A 23,943-nucleotide genomic window follows, 5' to 3' on the forward strand; every position below is an offset into this window, starting at 1 on the left:
AAGACACCAATGGGCCTAGCAAACATTTCAACAATGCCCGCCAATCTTCATGATCGTCCGCCCTCCTCACAACCATCCACACGGCATGCGTCTGGGCATTCAACCCAGAAGGGCGTCTCCACCAAACACCACAAGAGCACCGGCACGCCTTATAAGAGCATGTCAGCTCAAAATGTTTCAGCAACGCCGAAATCTTCAATAGCTACAGGCACGTCTAAAATACTCTCTGACCCGCCAGAACTACGGGAGAGTCTGGCGGCCATCGATTCTGCTGCAAATAAACCTTGAGTCACATTCAAGCATTGATAGGACTACTCAGAAGGGTCCCAGACCCTATCTAAGACTATGGCTGAACAATCTCAACCTCGTAAGGACTCCTGTCCTCCAGAAGAGCCCCCCCCCCTTCACAACCCTCTGGTTCATCCCTATAAACCAGAGTTAAGTTTGAAGGATACATGGACAAACTTTCCAAGTTTGTAGATTTGTCTAAGAAATATATCACCCCAAGAAGACCTAGGGAGGAGGATTCCTGCCCTACTCTTTCCAATGTCCAAAAGATTTCAAGTCAAGTTCGTCAGCAGGAGGTTTTAGACCTTTCAGAACCTGAAGAAGTCTATGAAGACCCCTGTAGCCAGGGAGAGAATCCTTTTGAGGAGACACCAGATCATTGCCCAGACTGGAGTGATGAACAGCCGGCAGAGGAAGCGCCATGCCTTTCCCCCTCGACTACTCTAGATCCAGATGACCTTTGTCTGGACCTTCCCCTCCTCGCCTCCTCAAAGGCAAGCCTCACCTATTGACTACCAAATGGCCTTCAACGCTATTCTAAAGAAGGCTGCTGAAAATGTACAAATTGTCACGCAAGAGGCAATACAGGACACAGACTTTGTGGAAGATATCTTAAAGGTGAAACCCCCCACAGATCAGGCAATACCATTACTTAATTCAATCAAGAGGTGCATCGCTCCCTCTTTGTTAACCCCATCTCTAACAAAAGCTGTCAAACAACGAGTCGAAAAGCTTTTTTCGCCCCTCCCCCGAAGACCCATTGTATAGCCGGGGCCATGCTACTCCAGACTCCCTAGTAGTCACTACTACAAAGAAGAGAGTCTGAGTACCCTTGTCTACGGCAGAGGCACCACCAAACAAGGACTGTAAAAAGTTATATGCCCTTGGAAAGTGCATCAGCACGTCAGTGCCATATTGCACTAGAATTGCCAATAACACTACATTGCAAGCTAGTTATAGTGATGTACAATGGAATTTACTTCAGGGGGACCTACAAGAAGTCCCGGAACTGATGCAAAACATCCTGAAAAATAACTTAGATGCTGCAGAAACAGCAGGACGGACCCTGGCCCAGGGTACCCTTCTTAAAAGGAATGCATGGCTCAATATTTGGGCTTTAAGCCTGAGACACAGGCATTCCTTGTTACCAAAGCCAGTGGAGGAGACTAACTTGTTTGGGAAGGAATTAGACAATGCTTTAGAAATAGCGAAGAAGGAGCATGAGGCTTTAAAGTCTCTAAACAAAATTATGGCAAGACCCTATCAACAGCGAGGGGGTAGTTCTAGCTGTTCCTTTTGTGGGCAATCCGTCCCACATTCCCCCCACAACCAGTACAGAACAGGAAATGCACCATGGTCCTCCGGACAAGGAGCAACTTCCACGGGTAAATATCAACAAAGGGGTCAGTGCCGAGGCAAAGGAAGGGGTACAAACTCCACCCTAAGAGGCTCTCCGGCCTCAGCTCCAAAATGACTCACCCATCCAGGTCCCCTCCCATGCCTCTCTGGTCGGGGGACGAATAACATCTTTCCTTCATGCTTGGGAGGAGGTCACTTCAGACCAGTGGGTGCTCAAGACCGTCACCCATGGGTATTGTATTGAGTTCCACCAGCCACCTCGATACCGTCCACCAACATCAAGATGCCTTTCGCCAGAGCACCTGAAAATTCTGCTACAAGAGGTCGAGATACTTCAAGAAAAGGGCGCAGTAGAAATCGCCCCCTTTCCACAGGTAAATTAGGGTATTTATTCAGTGTACTTCCTTGTACCCAAAAAAATCTCACCATGTGCTCTGTGTTAGACTTGCGCCCAGCGAACAAGTTTGTCAAGCCCCAAAAGTTCAGATTGACAACATTACCGGAAGTAGTCCCTCTGCTAACACAGGGGGATTACAAGGCAACATTGGACACGAAAAATGCATACTTTCATATTTCAATGTTGCCAGAACACAGAAAGTACCTAAGGTTCGTGATAGAGGGCAAACACTATCAGTTCAAGGTCCTTCCCTTCGGAATTGCCTCACCCCCAAGGATATTTAAAAAGGTACTGGCGGTAGCAGCGGCTCACCTGTGCGGGCAGTCCATTCCAATTTATCATTAACCTGGACGACTGACTAATAACAGGGGATTCGTAAGGAACATGCCTATCAAATACCCAGAAGACGGCAGATGATCTCTTCAGTCTGGGATTCTCAATCAACGAGAAAAAGTCCAGCTTAGATGCCAGACAAGGCAAGCAATTTCTGGGGGCCCTGATTTGAACCAAGGGCAGGCTTGTCTTTCCCTCCAAGGCGAGAGTTCAAAACATGCTGTTGCAGATCCCTCACTATGTAGCATGCACCCCATGCAAGAGTGACTCTCAAGCCAATGGTGCCAGGCCAGCGGACAATGGGATGATCTAGTGGTTGTCTCTGCAGCCCTCATTCTCTCTCTGCAGTGGTGGTCAAAGGAAAACCTCTTGCAGGGGAAGACCTTCACCACCCCAGCAGTAGAAGCCACTCTCACCACGGACGCATCTCTGACGGGGTGGGGAGCTCACCTCCTTTATCAGACAGCGCACAGCGTTTGGTCCCCAGCAGTAGCATCCAACCACATAACCCTGATGTAACTGCTTGCAGTGTTCAAGGCCCTGAAGGCCTTTCAAACACACCTCCAGGGAAAGACAGTCCTAGTCCTCACGGAGAGTACCACCTGAACAAGCAAGGGTGAACTCACTCTCTAGGGCTATCCAAACTGTCTCAGAACATATGGAAATGGGCTCTCAAACACAAGATGTTCCTCCTGTTACAACACATTCCAGAGGAACTCAATCTTCTGGCAGATGTGCTCAGCAGAGACATCCCACTATCCGTAGAGTACGAGTGGTGATTGCACGAAGACATTGTTCTCAAAGTCTTTGCAGACTTGGGCTTCCTAGAGATCGACCTGTTCACAACTCTGGAGAATACATAATGTCCAGGTTCTGCCTCCAGGTACCCGCAGGACTGCTCCAAGGGAACGGTCTCTGGATAACTTGGTCAGGGAAATTAGTTTATGCTTCCCCCCCCCGACTCCCTACTCAACAAGATAGTGCACAAGATGCACCAGGAACCAGTCACGATGATCCTGGTGGCCCCTATCTGGGCCCACCAACCATGATTCTCTCAGCTGATGGCAATGTCAGTCTCCCCTGCGGGGAAACTACCATGTCCGTACAACATGCTATCACAGGACAGGGGGGGAAACACTCCACCCATGCCCGCAAACTCTCAATTTAGCGGCCTGGCTCCTGAGATCATAGATTTCAGACACCTCCATCTTCCTCAAAGATGCATTGACATACTTAGAGAAGCAAAACAGCCTGACACCAGACATTGCTACTCCAATAAATGGAAGTGCTTCATCATCTGGTGCAATTCCAAGAGCATCCATCCCATTGGCTGCTCACCGACACATATTGTCCTGTACCTGACTCACATACTAGACTCAGGTCTGGTTTTTAATTCCCTGAAGGTACACTTAGCTGCTTTTTCAGATTACACTACGTCCAAAAAGAAGGTTGTGTGGGGGAAAATACCAGTAATCAAGGCTTTTATGGAAGGGGTTAAAGACTTCATCCCCCAAGTTCTAATCCAGCTCTCGGATGGGACCTGAATGTAATTCTCAAGAGATGAATGGGACCTCCCTTTGAACCTATGCATAAGGCTAGCCATAAAGCTCTCACTTACAAGACCACCTTCCTGGTGGAAGTCACAGCAATAAGAAGATTTAGTGAACTGCAGGCTCTTTCAGTTCAGACCCATTTGTCACAATTTACAAAGATAAGGTGGTTCTGCGCACTCACCCATGGTTTGCGCCTAAATTCATTTCAAATTTCCATGTGAACCAATCAATAGAACTACCCACCTTTTTCCAGAACCCCACTAACATGGCAGAAAGAAGCCTCCACACACTTGTGAGAGGAGAGCGGTCGTATATTATCTGGGAAAAACTAAGAAACTAAGAAAACCTAACCAGTTTTTTATTTCAGTGGCAGCTGGTAGTGAAGGGGACCCCATCACTAAACCAGCCATCTCTAAGGGGATTGTAAACTGTATCACACTCTGCTACACTCTTGCAAAGAGAGTTTTGCCCTTCAAGCCTACAGCACACTCTACTTGGGGCACTGGGGCTTCCATAGCATTCATTGCAAATGTTCCTCTCGAGTCCATTTGTAATGCAGCAACCTGGAGTTCTGTACACACCTTTACAAAACAGTATTGCCTAGATACTCACTGTAGGTCTGATTCTCAGGTGGGACAAGCAGTACTAAGACATCTCTTTACTACTGTTTCTTCACACCATCTCTGGGTGCTGCTCGCTAGTCTATGCACAGCATGTGATTCTAAGCAGATTCACAAGCATCAGAAGGCATGCATTACTCACCGTCATAGCATTTCTGATGATTGTATCTGCTTATATTCACATGCACCAACCCTTCCTCCCCTCTCAGAGTAGAGGAAATATAGCCAACCTACTCCTTTCTCTCTCTGTACTCACTCATGGTAGTCATAAGGCTCCCTCACAAAAACACACAAGGGGGGTTGTCCTGACTGGAACAGTCAAAGCTAATTGCAATTAGTTCGGATGCAAATAAAATTAGATGTATATCCGGTCCCCTGTTATATCTCTTATTTATACATATCCAGGGGAAAGATGGGGGAGCACCAAGGAGAAGAGATATATATACCACAAACACTTGATTAATATGAAACTGGGAGTATTTTTTATTTTACTCTCCTCAGTTAAATGTACACTTCTACACACATAGAAATTGCATGGACCCATAAATCGTACAGGAATTATGTTATACAATTCAACAAAACAAAAACAGATTGATGCATAAGTGTATCAACAGGTGCCATTCATAGAGGAAAGCCTATATGCACACAGATTTCTTAACATATTAAGTACATTCCATGTTCTTCTCATTAAACACCTTAGATGGATGAAAGGTAAATAGCACGTATCCCTCAATTTAATGGGACTAACAGAACACTTAATTGCTCTATCACAAAACCTTGGATAGGTCTGACAGAAGCCAGGCTAGAGGGTGACCAAAATGGATCGACGTCACTGACATAAATCAAAAACAATTGGAAAGTGGGGACCTATCGACCCCTACGGGGGAGAGGGTCCCTGGACGTTTCGGCTAGACAGTAGATCACAGCCTTCTTCATGGAGCCAAGGTATGGAGAACCCCTGTGAAAGAGGAAGGGGTACTATAGTTAAAACACCTTATGTAATGGCAGGGCATGGTATATAAACAGACTCCATGTATAAAGTTAATAAAATACATACAAAAGGACACACTGATAAAACAGGGGAGCTCTGGTAGACTCATATTGGTGGTCAGGTACTAACCTTGCACAGGACAAAGTCCTGGGTGATAGCCAACTGGCTAAAAGTGGAATTCCGGTGAATGACTCTAGTGGAAAATGGTGTTTGCTACTGGAGAGGTGGAGCTGGAAAACAAGTGCAGGAGAAAGTAAGGCTCATGTATATGGAGGACCCCTGAGCAGTAGCTAGGGGCAAAAAGGCAGGATATAATGGCGGGCAGAAAAAACACAGCCAGAGGGACTTTGGCGCATGGGGGATTTAGGATACACTACACATCACGTTAGGGATAGTGTTACAAGCATGCCCATGTCGACGTCCCCTTTTGATCCTCGAAATGCAAGATGCAATACTCTGCGATTGCCACTAGATGTCGGACTATATGCACAGCATGTGAATCTAAGAAGATACATTCATCAGAAATGCTATTACAGTAAGTAATGCATGTCATACAGGATAGTTTGACTTACATCCCTGTGAATTGTCCACTCCTCCATGGCGCTAAAGATGTTACAGGGCCCCACAACCAATAAGACCAAGACCATTGGGTGGGACATAGTGAGGTGGGATTTCTCCATTCAGATGATTTTCTGCAGGTCAGGCTTTCAAATGTTTCCGGGTTCATCAACGTCTGTTTGACTGTCTTCCTTCATGCCGTTCTACCAAAGCAATATTAGCCACTCAGTTCTGAGCAGCATGGACTTCCCTCTGTGTTTCAAGTAACACATGTTCTAGGGCCAGCCATTATATTATTCTCCTAGCTCTGTTTCACATTCTGGCAGACCAGGTGAGGCCAGAGCCCCCAAAGGGAAGCACATCTATTCCCTAAGGCAGGGCCACATAGATGTCAGAACCTTGGAAAGGTCTTTTGTCCCTATTTGGGTCCACACAACCACTAACCCTAGAGTGTGGCAAAAGTACCCAGCCAGAAAGAAAGCCAATCATAGGAAGAGTGGCAGAGTGATCGGGGAAGAGGTAGCAGGCTGATACAAAGGTACAATATGAACATGCATCCATATATTAAAAGAAGTACTTGAGCACATAATACACAGCATGTGTGTAAAACAGGGCTCTCCTCACTCCTATATTTTATTGTGGGTCCACAACCACAGATAGCTACACGAAATGAGTGACAAGACGGGGAGTGGGGAAGAAAAAGTGATCCATACATTCTAACATAGAGCTTAAAGTCTATACTGATGGCACAGCCAAAGAACCTTGTGAAAATGCACCACCCACTCTTGTTATATCTTTGTAGGTCTAGTGGTAAACACACACCACATAGTAATGGGGTGCAAGGAATAGTCAGCCGAACATTTTGACACACACGACAATTAGTCGTACAGGCCCCTAACGCCAATACCAACAATCCACATTTATTCTGACCCTGTAGGTCCCAGTATTTAAATTATAAATGCACATATCACCATTCAAAAAAGGACGAGAGGCTGTTTGTTTCTTTGTTCATTTATTTATAATGCGCGCCAGACCCAAAGGTAACCGGGCGCAACAGAGAAAGAATATGCAAAGCTTACAATGTTAGAAGAGTCTGGAGTTTACAATGTTACAGTATTTACAATGGTGCATAAATGTACATTTTACATATTTACACTGATGCAATGTAGGCCAATGGTAAAAAAGCATAAGCAGTTAATATACAAGGTGCCATATATGTTTAGGTTATATACAAGTATAGAACGATTTCTAGTAATACATATATACAGTCCAGTTGGCTAGGGATGCAGAAGGATCTAAGGTGGTGACTACAGATTATTAGAGTTGATGTGTTTGATAAGGTTTCTTCTAAAATGAGAGAATGGTTGGTCTACTCTCAGGTTATGTGGCAGAGCATTCCACAGTTTGGTCGCTATCACAGGGAAGCTGATGCCGCTAATTTTGGCAAGTTTAAATATTGGTACTACCAGACAATTGGAATTGACAGTTCTTGTCGGTCTGCTAGATACTTTTCTCTTTATTTTTTCTGTCAAGTAGCTAGGAGCTGCATTGTTGAGAGCTTTGCGGGTCAGGGAGATCATTTTTAGATGGATTTTGTCGTCAGTAGAAAGCCATTTATGTTGGCGTCTAGTAGAGGAGATATGCTCCCTTTTATTTATGCCAAGTGCAGCTCAAAGGGCATTATTGTGTAGAGTTTGAAGCCTTTGGGTAATAGCTTTGTTGGCACCACTATAAAGGGCATTACAGTAGTCGAGTCGGGAGAATATTAAGGCTCTCGCCAAGATCATACAACTATCATTAGATAGGAAGGGTTTACCTGCTCTTATTAATTTACAGGTATAGGCTGCGGTAGATGCTAGAGAGTTGACCTGTTTAGTGAATGACATGGTAGAATCAAGGTAAAAACCGAGAGTTTTTACTTCCCTAGAGAGAGACCTTGATGGCGTTGCCGTCTATACTGAACACGGAGTAGTCAGGAGCCCAGAATGATCAGCTCTGTCTTATCATCATTCAGGCATAGACCATGGGATGCCATCCATGCCTTAATGATAAGATACACTCTATTCACCAACTCCCTGTCCGTACCGTGATCTCCAGAAAGCGGGAGGAGAATCTGTGTATCATCTGCATAATTAGTGTAGGTGACACCTAGATGGTCCAAATCATCGAAGAGGGGTTTGGTGAATATATTGTATAAGATCAGGGAGACACAGGAGCCCTGGGGGACTCCGCAAGTGATCGGTGTAGGGTCTGCTGCAGCCGAGGGGGAAAAAACGTGCATAGTTCTCTCAGAAAGGATTCTATCCATCTGATAGCCTGTGTGAAAAAGTGGGCAGCAGAGTCCAGATTTCTACATAGGACCTTGTGGTCCACAAGATCAAAAGCAGCTGAGAGATCAAGTAAGAAGAGGAGTGCTGTCTTTCCTTGATCTCTCAGTTAATCTATTTGGGTCTTTAAATCAATGAGGGCTGTTTCGGTTCCATCTAATGGGCGGAAACCGGATTGTCTAGCTCCCAGTAATTTATGTAGTTCAAGATGTTTTTGAATTTGTGTGTACGCCACTTTGTCCAGTATCTTCAATAGAAATGGTACTGTGGTAATTGGCCGGTAATTAGTGGGGATAGAAAGATCTAATGTCTGTTTCTTGAGAAGCAGGAGCACCCAAGATTGTTTTAGGTTGGCAGGGATGTTGCCTGTAGAGAATGAAGCATTAATGAGTTTGGAGATGAAAGGTGATAGATCTCTAGTTGCGTCTTTTATTATCTGTGCTGGGAAGATATCACCTTTACAATTAGGGGGTTTAAGGGAAGAGGATCATTTTCTCTACCTCTATTGGATTCGTTTTGGTGAAGGAGAATTTGTTACTTTGGTCATTGAGGATAACATTAGGCGGTGACTGAGGTTGATTAGGAAGGTTTAGCAACTCTTTTTTTAGTTGGATTTTGTTTTGGAGGGTATTTATTTTATTCGCTAATGCGTATTGGATATCTGCGAACCAGGTCTGGTCCTTGGTACAAGTATCTGGTGTGGCAATAGGTGACTCAAGTTCTTTCAGAATGGAGAAGAGTTCCTTCATATTCAAATTAGAGTTGACAATACGATCATTGTAGGAATTTCGCTTTGCCAGGCATCCTTCATGTTTATAATGGCGGGAGATAGCAGTTAAGTTAGCCTTATTCTCATCAGTTGGGCATAATTTCCAGGTTGATTCACTTTTTCTCTTTGTAAGGCGTAGGGCCTTAAGTTCAGACGTGAACCATTTATTTAAATGGGCCTTAGGTTTGCTTGTTCGCAATTTAAGTGGGGCAATTTTGCCCATGGTATCAAGCATGATTTTATTGTATTCGTGCACTAGTGCACTAGGGTCTAGGTTGTCTGGCAGTGCATTTAGAGTTGGAAGGATAGCAGGAATGATATTGTCCACTGTCATATTCTTTTTATTTCTGGTAGGGCAGGATGGTACCGTGGGTGAGGCTATGGTAGATGGTCGGGTGGTTAGGAGGTTAAAAGACACCAGTGAGTGGTCGGTCCAGGGTAATGGTGAGATAGAAGAGACAGCAGCTGTGCAGTTGGAGTCGGCGACCCAATATAGTATTCTGCCCTTCAGATGAGTAGGAGTGTTAACTTTTTGTTAAAGTCCTAATGAGTTGAGCGTATTCGCAATGGTCGAGGCATGCATGTCTGCTTGGTCATTAAATCCTAGGTTAAAGTCCCCTAGTACCAGCAGTTGTGAGGTAGTTTTAACATTATTGGATAGTAAGCTGTGCAGATCCTCCTCAAACGTCCCAAGTGGGCCAGGTGGTCTGTAAATTAGGTGGATGGTTAGTGATTGGGAATTGTTTATAGGGAGTTTAGCAGTGAGGGCTTCGCAATATTGCAAGGTTTGGGTGGGGGCTAGTCTTAGCGATAAGTTTGTTTTGGATATGATGGCAATGCCACCTCCACGGGAACCCTCTCGGTCTTGCCTAGTTATAGTATAGCCATCAGGGATGGCCAGCATAAGTGACGGGCCTGCCGCATTATGTAGCCAGATCTCGGTTATAGCAATGAAGTCCAAATTGGCTTCAGTGATTAGGTCAGCTATATCAAGGGCATGGGCAACTAGTGATCTTGCATTGCGGAGCGCTCCTTTGTAAGAGTGAGCTTCCATTTCCACTTTGGTTTGTGCAAGGTTAGATAGGCTTCTAGTAGTAGGCTGAGAATTAGGTATAGGGATATGGGACTTCGTTATGGCTAATGGGGCAGGATGGAGATTGCGAGCATTGTAGTCGCTATTATGTTGGGATTATAGTCGCTATTAAGATGGGCTGGAAAAAGATTTTGGAACACAGCCAAAGGCCTCCAAAAAATGCAGATACTTTTAGACACAATTGCAGAGGTAATTGACTTCTTGGGAAAATAGTTACACAGTCACTGAAATCAGATACACTATACATATCTATAGTCACAGTTAAATAAGTGGAGAGAATGATTTTAAATCTAATTCATGTCCGAAAACACCTGGAACCCAGATTAGTATCGGAAAAATGTCCAAGGGCAGGCAAGTACCCCAAAGTAACCTTAGAAGAGTTCAATGTAGGCAGAATGGTCTATAGAGTTGACAGGACAAAGGAAGAATGCTGCATGCACGGGGAAAATGAAGGTAAGTCTACTTTACCCCACCGTTGTGGATTCAGCAACAAACCACTCCAAAGAAGACCAGAGGAGATTCACATCAGGAGATCCAGAAGTTGGTTTGAGAGCCAGGAGTCCCAGGAGAGGATGCAGCAAAGCAATAGGACCCCAACCTTAGCCAATGGGAAATGCAGTAAAGCCCTGTCTCAAAAAGCCTTGGCTACAGACCAGAGGGACCAAATGAAGGTGAGTATCTCAAATAACTGACCACCCGAGGAGCCAGAGGTAAGTTTTCACAGTGATAGCATTGAGGAAAGTATCTCCATACTCATGGAACAATCTGGTAAGCACTATGCTTTTCTCTGGGTGCAGGTTGCAATGCCCAGGGGCTTGAGCCCACAGCCAGTAAAACCACATAAACAGCCTTTTCTCAATGAAGTCCCTCGAGCCAGCTGTGAAAATACCAACAAGGATGGCTTGGGTAAGACAAAGGAATGGCAAAGAGGATTCCAGCTGCTCGTGTATGAATGAGGGTGGCTCAGCCAAAGAAGATGATCACCAAGGTGGAACCGATGGTGGCAGCCTTAGGAGCAGATGAGGCAGGGTAGTGATGCCTCAACACTTCCGGGTGACTGCAGCTACCTGCACCAAGGCGGGGGGTCAGGGGGCCCATGGTAAAAGACAGGTAACCTGTAGACAGTCCCATCATGGAATAGCTGATTCAACATCAAAGTGGAGTCAGTAGGAGAATGCAGGAAGCATGACCTGGACAACCCCAACTGAGATGTGCCTAAACCACTGCATCCAGCCAGTATAGCCACATGAGGGCCTACAAATTCGGCTAGGTTGGGAAAATGGCAGGCATTCCTCCAGCCCGTAAGTAAACCTGTGTCATCCAAGATCCAGTGAGAAAAAAGTGAGCAGGGACTTTGAGAGCCCTCATGTATCACAACTCTTAAGGGCTGGCCAAGCCATCCCACCAATCACAAGACGGGGCTAGGGTCAAAGGAGTCAGGTGGCCAACCATTCTGGTTGGCCCTTAAGATTGTTACTTAGCCCAGGCCTCAGGATGTGAGAGGCAAAGTCCAGGGACCTACCCTGGTCAAACCCAGTAAAAAACAATACGGTATGAAGGGTGCATAGTAGGCTCACAAAGAGAAAGATGGTAATTTTTGCTGAGCCCATGGTTCCCTATAGCAAAGGAAACTAAAAAATGCAAAATGGCCATGAGCAGGACTTTAATAATACATTGGTACTCCAATGGCTACCAAAAAGGTACATTGGGCCACAGATGTGGTAAAACGGATTGCACCCCTGGTGAATAAAAAATGAAAGTACAGTAGAAACTGGCCTACTCTCTAAAACCTATGTAGGGTGATATGAATTCACCCTAGGGCATACATGCGGGGCTTTTGGAGCACCCCATGGGGCTGGAATCTTTATGGGCTACACAGACCAGATACTGTAAAAAGGTGAAACATTGTTGCAGCAGCAGGGGGAATATACCACCAAAATTAGGTCAGAGATCAAAAAATAAAATAGGGGAAAAAGCTAAAAGTTTTTTAGGCACTAAAACGTGGTCCCAGAATCCAGAAAATAGGTTCTCATCAAGGCAGGGCAGGAACAAGCTGTTGATCATTCTCCCCAATTCTCTTCATCATTCTTGCTTTTCAAGTAACACTGCCCGAATTCTGCAGCTTAAATGTATTTAATCCTTGCCAAAATGAGGTTCTTAAACTTTAAAATCAGGTATTCCAGTGATGTGTAGTGTCTATTGTCTTGTTTCAGGGATGGCCAGTCAGGAAAAGTAACTGTGGACGACTATGGTGCACGGACAGGAAAGTCGCCGGGGATGATGCGTCAGTTAAATATCAATGGAGACCTCTACGTAGGTAAGTGGCCACAATCATCCGAGAGCTGCCCAGTGTCTGCCCAGACTCACAGTGATAGAGACCACAATGCAGCAAGCAAAGCTAGTCAATCTCCAAGTATCACTGATCATTTCAGTGGTTTGTAGAACAATAATAACTGTTCTTTTTTGTAGTAACAAAATGCACTGCTCAGTGGCTGTGGCCTGGACGTGAATTTCCAGGGACGGCTACGGTGTAGAATTGTGGCACGTGTGGATTGTTGGCTGAAAAAGCCTTTTTGACTCTCACATTTCAGCTGGAAGGGTTTTTTTCATGCATTGTAACCCCACCATAATACCGGGGGCCTTTTCTAAACCTACCCCACTACTCCCAACACAAAGATGTCAAATTGTACTTCACTGATGATCCCTGAGGAGGGTGAAATGGAATGTGGTTGCCTGCAGCCTTGAGAGGGGTCTTTTTTGGGTTGATAAATCTATGTATACACAATACTATTGCCCTACAAGCCAAAGAATGTTCGGTAGTCAAATGTCTGCCATTGGGCTAACATGCATACCCACAATGCATTGTTCCTTGGATCTGAACTGGAGGTTGAACTTCCCGGGGTGGCCACTGGGTGGCACTAAGGCATGGATGGCGTCTTAGCTGAAAAGGCCTATTCTGCTCTGCGGACTATATATTGAAATAGATGTACTGCAGCAGGTTTCTAACTTTGTGTTCTATATAAATGCAGAGATAGTAATTTTTGATGAATTTGCAAGAAGCAACTTCAGATGCGGTATCCTTTGGCAATGTTGGCACTCTACCACTCTGTTTTTTCTGTCCACAGGTGGCATGAAGGAAATAGCACTGCACACGAACAGGCAATACATGGGCGGTCTTGTCGGGTGTATCTCCCACTTCACACTGTCCACCGACTACCACGTGTCATTAGTAGAAGATGCCGCTGACGGCAAGAACATCAATACGTGTGGCGCAAAGTAGCAGCGCGGGGACTTTCCATGGACGAATACTCTGTGAGGTGTCAGACCCCTAAAACAAAAAGGAAAAAAAGACTGCTCTTGCTTCTCGGGGATGTTCTGCCAAGGAACCGCGGGAAAAATACCACAAGAGGAAAAAACAATGACATCACTTTGTAAATCTTACTTTTAAAATGATCCAGTATTTGATGTGCAGATTTTAAGGTGAAATGCTTGGTTCTCAATCCAGCACGTGACGTGCATCTTCAAATGTCTTCACATAAATTAGATGAGAAAAGCATTCCTTGTTTATAGTTTCCCCAGAAATATGTGTTGCAGTCTGAAAATGGCGACCCTTTTCCAAGATACACGTTTTTGCTACATGATGGAGGGAGGAATGAAATATATGTCTGTTTTGCCGTCATATATGCTCTGTGCACATAGAGAGCACGTGTCATGATCTTGATTAAGAACTATGCAGCATTTTACCTAATATTGAATTGCTAGAAAGTCCAAAAAGCATAGATGTGTAAAATGGAATGTGTGTTTGACTCTCCCTCTTCGCCACCCAAGGTCACATACCAGTATTTATTAACGCAAGAGACAGGCTGAAGTGCTGTCCATTTACGGGCCAGTGTCAATGTTTAGGAACGAGTGTTATTGACGTTTGCTTAGAAGTCTGAATGGTGCGGTGTGGACCAATGGGAAAGCTGTTTTCACAGATTATCTTCAAGGCGCTGTGAACGCAAACCCAGCGCATGTCTTTGCCATGCTGTGGGTATCAGCTGTACGTTTGGTTGTGGCGGTGGCTGAAAGAGAGGGCATTGATGCCACTATCTCCACCAGAAGCCTATGAAGAAGGTCAGATTAGAATGAAAAAAACTTGGAACCAGTACCCAAAAAACATGGCCCAGTTTTTCAAATGCCAGTTTGTGACTTTTCATGATTCCCTGTTTTAGGATCGTGGGGAAAACCTTGACAAAAGGTGTATTATAAAGTACATTGGTCCAATAAATAGTGGACAAAACTACCAGCTGCGCAGTGAACTAACGGGTCCCCCAAATTAGCCCACATTGTCATGCCAGGCGGGCCTAGCGGCTATGGGCCTCTAGGCCCATGCGAGCCTGTTCCAGAAGCATCCCGCATTCTTGCTAGCAGACACCAATGAAGTTATACTAAAATGTATTTCCATAAATCCTGCCCACACCCTGAGGTTCATCTAGTCATTGCACACATTGCAGGGAGCAAATTGCAGGAGTGTGATTCAGCAATATTTAGTACCACTGCCACCCAAGCAGTACCTGAATGCCGCATCTGGCCAAAATCCAATAAACGAGGAATATCTGAGTAACAGAAAGTTCCAATAAGATCCAAAATAAATGCAGGATTTGACATTTGCTGACAAAACCCCCTCAATCCTATTATAGTTCCTTGTGCATGTCGGCCATTTTGTCCTTCTATACAGAGAGTAGAAAACAGCATTATCCTAGTTACATATGACTACTTGCATGATTTTACTCCACAAATGCCACTATGTTTATATGAGGAGCTCTTCCGGGTGATCTAAAGGTGTTCAGACTTGCTTGATATCTCCTCACCCCACAGACACCAGTGGTCTGCATTTAGGATAGCTGTGCCTCTGTATTGCCAAACAGTCGTTTTTGCGGAGGATTTTCACCCACAGAGATATCTGTGCGTTCCGTTTCTTTTAATAACCCTTTCGTCTTGATTCTATTTCTTAATTTGCACACATGTTGTTTCCACACATCTGCAGAGCATATCGGGTTCTTTTATACCTCTTTGTACATGAGCACACACCCTGGCCAGCTCGATATTCTTCAGCAAGATCACTGCTAATGCCAGGCGCAAAGGATGAGCATTTGCAACTTATGCATTCGTTTCTCCCTGCAAACGAATTCAGAGGAGATATTGGCATAGCAGGCACTAATGCACCCGTAGTGGAATCCGGCACAAGGACTGCTGCAGGAGGGGTAGCACGCCCTGCTAGGAACATCAGGCCCCCCTGTCCTAGGATCACACAGGAAAGAGGTCCTACCAGAAAATGGCTAGGTTACACACAAGCACATACAAAGGCACAGAGTCAGGGTCAGGAAGGAAGCAACACAATTCTCATCAAGATGGCAGTCAATCGAATAGCTCCAGGCAAAATGGAGAGCAGCAATCTAGATCCTGAGTCAGTCCTCCAGCGGTCTGTGATCCCAGACTCTCCCCCACCACCACATAATTATTTAATAGTCCAGGTTATTTTTGGTGTTTGTAGTCTAAAGCCGCCACAAGACAACTATTGCATAATGTTCCAATTTGCTCCTAAATAACCTCCAGCAATGTACACGTACACGGTTGCATTTGATTACAAAGAAAACAGGAATAAAGAGAGCTTTTTTATGACCCTACATTTTTTTATTTGGGGGGCTCCCCCCAAACACCCCGTTTCCTGATGTCTATAACTCCACCCAAACCTCTCCCAACACGTTTTAGTCCGTTAGCCCACCCGATATATATATATATATAGTTTCAAAAATTCAGTATCACTACATATTATCCCCACCAAAAATATTGCTGTATATATGGTCGTCTGGAACGGCCATAGGCGATATTTTTGGGCGGGGTTCATTTTTGGGGGTTTTGGGAGCAGGGGTTGCGGGGGTGTCCCCCGCTCCTTTAAAACTAATGCAGGGTTTGCGGGGGTGTCCCCCAGCAGGTTCCATGCCTTAATATCGCCACAGAAATATGGCAATATTTTTGTATGGCAACATTTTTGCGGGGATATTAACACATGGAACAAAAAATTCTGTATTTTTGCGTTATTTTAGGGTCGTTTAAAAAGTTGTTCGTAATTCCTAATTTGTTATTATCACTGTGTACCAATGCACACAGCTCACATTTCACATGGGCTGATATCTTTGTTCTGCAGGCCTCAGTGGAGCCCCTAAAGCACACTCACTCTGACCACCTAGCCATGGCAGCATGAGGGCTTTTATCTGTCGGGTATGACTAGATACTCAGACCGCGCTACCCATTTTGCAATCCAATCTAATTGAAGCCTGGTCCCCCCTGCTTATTCTTCTGTACATCAGAGTCTCCCCCGGAAGCTCAAATAAATAATAAGACATCCCTGTATGTATTCATTGATAGAAATGTGACTCTTCTGTACTAGACCAATCTTTATACCATCAAATGTCATTTGTAGTCTTTGTACCTTAGAGGGAGTAAGGTGCTACCAGTAAAAACAAATGGTATTTAAATATCTCCGTTTTGTAAAATACAAACAACTATCGAGGTGGATTACATGGGATATTGCGAGCATGAATAGATGTTAATCTGGTTTACGCCCATTCAATGCTTTCTAAGCTGGCCATGTTGTAAACATCACCTCAGATCCCAATTCATTAAGTGTGATTAAAAAAAAAAAGAGGCCTTTAAAGTGATTGTTTATACTGTGACCACAAAACCCATATTCAGTATCTGGGCGGCATGAAGTGGCTACAAAAAAAAGCCTGGTTCATTTAGCTGTGCTGAAAAGTGGCAAATGAAAAACTACTGAGATAAATGGGCCTTGCTATCAACATGCATTCCCTTACTGCTCGTGACCGTGCAAGAAGGATTTCCCAGAAGGCTCGGCTGTGAGCACATCCTTTCAATGGGACAGAGGTGAAAATAAAGCCAGGTTTCAATTTGATCTCCAAATTACTGACATGCGAATGTCAGTGTTTTTAGAAACAAAAGGATTTACAGAAAATTCCTGTTCTAAATTCGGTGGCATTTCCTTTAAAGAAAAGGAGTCGCACATGCGAGGCAGCTAGGGCGATGATGCAGTGAAACGCGCCACTAACTTATAGAAGTGTGAGCAAGCCTTTGGCAACGTGAATTGATTTTGTCATGTCTTATGTATTATGAGGACGGCTGTGGGCACACGGCCGGCCTCACAGGTGCTGGGGCGCCCAGCACCCAGTTGGGATTGCCGGGGTCACCAGGACTTACGGTGGTTGCAGGGGCACCATGGATGCCAGGAGCATCCTAGATGGAGGGTGCCAGACCAGAAGGCACCTAAAGGACCGTGATCATGCGGTGTGGGCCTTCAGGGCCATGGTCACAAGGTGTGGGTCTGCAGGCGGAAATTAGATCTATTGTTGGAGACTACATCCGTTCTGAGGCACGTGCAGGGGCTCCTTCTATTAGGTCGTGTTATGACACAGTCAAGGCCCATCTTAAAAAGGCAATACACTTGGGAGAGTCACACAACGTTATGGATGCATTATACTGTGCGTGAGAAAACCGCAGAAAGTCATCAGACTTTCTTATGTTGGGTTTGAAACAAACACCAATAACCTTGTAGTAGTCCATCCTAAACGAGACCATCGTCAGTTGCGTCACTTCAGTCTTTTAGCCTGTTATTATATATCAAATAGGGAGAATTTGCGCTGAATACTAGTATCAGCTCTGGTACCCACACAAGGATGTGAAAGGTAGGCGGGTCTAATGCAAGTAGCAGCCTCTATGGCCCTCATTATAAGTTTGGTGGTAGCTGGAAAATCAGGGATAATCGTACTACACCCTGTTTTTTCAGTACCCCTGATTATAATTGTCACAACCGATAAATGAGCAATACCTCCAGAATATAGAGAAACAGCAGTATTACCACGAGCAGTAAGACCTCAAACCCCCTCCCCCCCAATGAAGTCCTAAGGGGCTTCAGAAAGGGGAATAGCAAAAACTCATTATCAGGAAGACATTTACCGGTTACTATCAGTGGTAAACGTAATTCTGATTTGTGGTATACCTCCCATAATGTGGCTTTAATGAGGACCTACATAGTTTAACAAGCATGCTACCTTACCTCAACAATCAATCGCCTGCTCTGTTTGTCCTCCTCGCGCACTTTATCTTGGAATAAGGCAGGTATATATTATTATAAACCTGAAATGTGCCATGCAGTCTGCAGACTGACCAATGAGGTCTGTGCAAACTCTTATAGCCTGCAGATTCTCAAGCACACCACATTCCCTGCGCTCTCCCACACTGTGCTCCACGCTTCCCAGAAAGCTGTACTCTGTGCCACCACTACTTACTGTGCTCCACCTCTGACCCCAGCCCCTCCAATACGGCTTCTCGGGAGTTGTTGGTATCTCCATGACCGGTTACATCTGCGCAGGGTTGCGCGTACTGCTTCATGCACATGCACTGATGTTGCCATGTGGCCCGGTGATACATCTATCGCACAGCATATCCACAGCCAATTTCCCATGACCACATATGCGAATGTAAACACTTTCTACACAGGCATAAAATAAATCCTCACTAAAGTTCCCAAAATGGATGTTTACTAAATGTGAGTACACAATGAGGTGCCTTCAGACCAGCACTAACAGGCACAATTACTATTTAGGCAAATGTTAATTTTCATTTTTCTAGTAGAGAACACAAATTAGGGGGGAGGGTGGGACTTCAGGATTTAGCAGTGGGTATGAGCCTGGAAACCTTGTTAAACACCTGTGATGTGCTCAGGCCTTTTCCTCAGTCCTCTGCGACTTGATGCCCAATGCAGCCCTGGGTGGGTCCAGATCTATAAAACTTAATTAAAACACTAGGAAAGTTGGGTACCCCACCAAAGGCAGTAGAGATGCAAAGGGCCTTTAATGGCTGGTTGCCCTTATCTCAACTATTCAATGTGCCCCCTCTTTCTCTGCCTGTTAAATTAGAAAATCCTGCCCTCAAATAGAAGAATTATCTAAAAACAATAGAACTCCCCCGCCACTAATGCGGGGGCTGGGCCATCCTCAGATACTGGTTATAAAACGTATAATAGGAGAACATTTTAAAGCTGATTGCATCATACAACACATCCATTTTGTTTGGGTATCTAGTCATTGCATCGAATTAAATAGCATTGAATGCCTTACCATAGAAAAAAATAATTATAACAGGTTTTAAAGGTTAAAAAAAGGGGCCTGGGGTAAGACCCCCCATTAAAAAATGTTTTTTTTAAAATGCATTCGATTGTTTTTTTTTCGATGCATTTATTTCGATGGTAAGGCCTTCGATGCTATTTAATTCGATGCAATAACTATAAACTTTTTGTTTGTTTACCACTTTATGGTGGTGGGTGGGTATAGCAAATGATTCAGGCTGTTGCATCCATTAGTGATCCACTTTTACGGTCATACCCAATTTTCTGTAGTCGGATGACAACTTGAAGACACACATGCGCATTGATTAATAGAGCGCTATCATTCCATTTTCAATTTCCATTTTCCAAACCAAGGACCATTCCACAAAACCATTGTCATTAGTCTGTTTAAGATCTGCATAATCCAGTGTTTGAGTTTAGTGTGATCACATATCCCTTCAACCTAACTGCAACTCCCATCCTGGCATAGGAAGATTGTGTAGAGTCTTTTTTATGGTAATGTTGTACAAAACAAGAACGCGAAAGGTAGAACACCACATGGCTGTGCTTTGCACAGCAGCTGGACACTGTCAGACTGCTAGAAATCTGTTGATTGCCAGTGGACCATTAACACATTTAAAATAATTGGACACAAAGGCCACTACAATGACCATTGAAGACAACCTTACGCTTCACTGCTAGGTAAAAGATTTAGTGAACTACTGTTGTCAGTCTCAGCATTAAATATCGGACAAGTAATTCAGAATCAGCCCCTTCACAATTACATAAAAAGGGTCTATAGCACCATGTATGGTCCTTACGATAAATCGTCCAGTGCTGCGCCTGTTCAGGAGATACTAGACCACTCGCATCTTGCGTACTCGCAGGTCGGCACATTCCTAAGGGTCCAATGCTGTACCTGTCCAGGTGATGATGGACATCTTGCGTACACAGAGGTTGCCAAAGTTCTAACGTGTCCAATGCTGTCCCTGTTCAGGATATGATGAAGCACTCGCATCTTGAGTGCTCGCAGGTCGGCGCAGTTCTTACGTGTCCAATGCTGTCCCTGTTCAGGATACGATGAAGCACTCGCATCTTGAGTGCTCGCAGGTCGGCGCAGTTCTTACGTGTCCAATGCTGTCCCTGTTCAGGATACGATGAAGCACTCGCATCTTGAGTGCTCGCAGGTCGGCGCAGTTCTTACGTGTCCAATGCTGTCCCTGTTCAGGATACGATGAAGCACTCGCATCTTGAGTGCTCGCAGGTCGGCGCAGTTCTTACGTGTCCAATGCTGTCCCTGTTCAGGATACTTTGAAGCACTCGCATCTTGAGTGCTCGCAGGTCGGCGCAGTTCTTACGTGTCCAATGCTGTCCCTGTTCAGGATACGATGAAGCACTCGCATCTTGAGTGCTCGCAGGTCGGCGCAGTTCTTACGTGTCCAATGCTGTCCCTGTTCAGGATACGATGAAGCACTCGCATCTTGAGTGCTCGCAGGTCGGCGCAGTTCTTACATGTCCAATGCTGTCCCTGTTCAGGATACGATGAAGCACTCGCATCTTGAGTGCACGCAGGTCAGCGCAGTTCTTACGTGTCCAATGCTGTCCCTGTTCAGGATACGATGAAGCACTCGCATCTTGAGTGCTTGCAGGTCGGCGCAGTTCTTACATGTCCAATGCTGTCCCTGTTCAGGATACGATGAAGCACTCGCATCTTGAGTGCACGCAGGTCGGCGCAGTTCTTACATGTCCAATGCTGTCCCTGTTCAGGATACGATGAAGCACTCGCATCTTGAGTGCACGCAGGTCGGCGCAGTTCTTACGTGTCCAATGATGTGCCTGTTCAGGTGATGCTAGACCACTCCCATCTTGAGTACTCACAGTTTGCCGCATTCCGCACACAATTAACGTCCTACTAATGTTGAACAGCACTTCGATGTGGTTGTGTCGATTTCAGAATACTCTCCCTTCACATATAAGTAATTGAAGCTATGAAATCAATATTTGACTTAGAAACCAAGAATTCACCTCGGACTGATAACACTAACCCTTTCGATATTCTAGAAATACACCATTTCCCAAAGAGTTGTGAGATCGTTTTTTGTCTAAGGGCACATCCATTTGGAGGGACTGTGGGAACATGCAAATCACCCTTCTAGCACAGGTATTAATATGGTAGCAGGAACATTTGAGTCATCGATGCTAATCTGGTGGTGGCATCACAAAACTCACTCTTGAAGCATGGATGCCGATGAGATAGTGGGAACACAAAATTCACCCATCAGGTATGGGTGTCAATGTGCACGTCAGAACCCTTGAGTCATGCTAGATGATTCATGGATGCCAATGTGATGGTGGGAGCACACATATTTCTCTTGAAGCATGGATGCCAATGCAGTGGCAGAAACATAAAACACACCCTTGAAGCATGATTGTCAATTTGCTAGTGGGAGCACTTGGGTCATACTTGATGCATGGATGCCATTATGATGGTGGGAAAATGTATGTCATCAGTGAAACATGGACACTAATACATTATAGCAGATTTTGGTTTCATGTTTACATTCTCATCTTGGACAAACTATGATGTCTGAATTTCCGCGCGATTTTATTCCCATGTTTATTTGGGCAAGAATTTCATTCACAGCTGAAAACGGTGGCCACATGCATTCTACCACAAAGGGAAGAAAGTACCTTTGCTGAATATTATAATTCGTGTGATGAATGTTTTCCTATTTTGTACTATGACCAAACTCTTCTCCCCAAACTTTGTAAACCAAAGTAGACATTTTGTAAATGTATATTTTTATAGATGCAGGTTCGGGTTCAATACTGACTACGTAGTATACTTTTGACATCTTAACCCTTTGCACAGGTTCCAAAACATGCTGTTTGTTAATAGTACGTCTTATATACTTGTCCTATGATTGTAAACAGTATCTGTGGAGAAATGGATGGATTATGATCGGTTTAAAGTCTGATGTTGGCTTTTGTAAATTTTGATGATGCAACTTGTACATTTATGAATCCTCCATCCGACCTAAGAAGATTAAAGTTTTAATCTATGATATTGTCGGCATGTGTTCTGTGTTGATGCTTTAGAAGATAAGAAGCCTGCAGTGTCAAGAATGAAAACCGTGTGGTGGAAACAGTCCCACTTAAGGTTATTGTTTTAGGAGAAATATATATATATATTACACACACAAATGTTTGACTAACAAAAGCCACAAGTACCATGTAAACATAACACACATTGGTGAGAGCTGCTGCTGTGTCACGGATCCACATGTATGCTCAGCCTGACTTGCTGTCTAATGGAATTCGAATAACAAGTGCTTGCTTTTATAGGAGAAAGAGCTTTGGGGTGCAAGTCCTTTTGTGTTCAGTCCATGTATGTACTTTCATAGCGCCAAGTGGGATCCACAAAGAACATGGTCTTGGGTAAAAAAAAAGGTTCGATGTAACACCAAAAATCGCCCTCAGGATCAAACTCAAACTTAATGACAGACAGCACTGTCATTGGGCTGGATCTTCCTAGATCTGGGATCTGGCAAAAATGTATCCCAGGATCCGGCTCCCCAGTCCTGAGGAATCCATGTGCACTCCCGTAAACACTTTACATTTATTTTCGAATGCTGCAGTGTGCTCTATGTGTTCGTGTTGGGGCCGGGGTTTGAACGTAGTCACTAGGTTGCGAGGCAAGACACCTGCCCACAACACCACTTGAAGGTCTGAGCAGGAGTGCTCTGAAATCCATGTTGCACTGTACAGGGAAATTTGATATGCATTTTTTGGTGGGGTGTAAAAAGTGTGCACGTTTTGTACTTTGCTGACATTATAAGAAATTCAATTATTTTCCAGGTGTTCATGATTCATCTACTAGGGGCTGAGAGGCAAATGTTTAGGGGTTTGAATAAATCCTCCCACCCCAAACCCCCTGCCTCCCCTTGAAACACCCCCCCCCAGCCACCCCTTGCCCCAGCACTAGGTGGGATCCCCCTGTAAAAAAGGTTTATATCCACTACTGGGGAAGGGATGGTCTTTTGGCCACAGTTGCACTATTTTAAGGGTCACTTTATAAGGTTCACGCAGTCTCAATGGTTCTTTCTGCAAATGTCTTTTTTGGCTTGTCTCCTGTTGATGCTGTGATACACCCTCTTCTGAATCTTCCTGTAACTTCTGTAGACATTGGTGTGCTTCCAGCATGAACCATAGATAGAGCTCGAGTTTCTCTCCCATTTGCAGAAACAGCCAACTAGGGTGCGCACCACGATTTCCATACAAGAGCTCAAGAAGGCATTATCACATCACCTTCCCCGGGTCCTGATCTCTTCTCTGTGCCTAACCCATCTACTCTGGTCCTGCTCCTTCCCAGTTCCATGCCTTATGCCCTTTCCTGCTCCCACCATGGATGTAACCCTTTCTGATCTGGGTGTCATTCCTATCCCAAGCCTTGGACAAAGTATACCCTCTAATTCCGCGCTTCTTTATCCAG

At 44.7% G+C, this 23,943-nt stretch overlaps 1 protein-coding gene across 2 annotated transcripts in view; it reads left to right on the plus strand.

Annotated features, from left to right (window-relative positions):
• Positions 1–22,523, plus strand: part of EGFLAM (EGF like, fibronectin type III and laminin G domains) — a 674,079-nt gene extending 651,556 nt beyond the window's left edge. For both annotated transcript variants that reach the window (XM_069627154.1, XM_069627153.1), the window contains 2 exons: positions 12,502–12,605; positions 13,414–22,523. In XM_069627154.1, coding sequence (XP_069483255.1) covers positions 12,502–12,605; positions 13,414–13,568 — 259 coding nt within the window. In that variant the 3' untranslated portion in view covers positions 13,569–22,523. The remainder of the gene's footprint in view (positions 1–12,501; positions 12,606–13,413) is intronic.
• Positions 22,524–23,943: the final 1,420 nt, after the last annotated feature.

The sequence above is a fragment of the Ambystoma mexicanum genome, chromosome 6p (assembly GCF_040938575.1).
Source record: "Ambystoma mexicanum isolate Mex_15411 chromosome 6p, UKY_AmexF1_1, whole genome shotgun sequence".
Classification (NCBI taxonomy): domain Eukaryota; kingdom Metazoa; phylum Chordata; class Amphibia; order Caudata; family Ambystomatidae; genus Ambystoma; species Ambystoma mexicanum.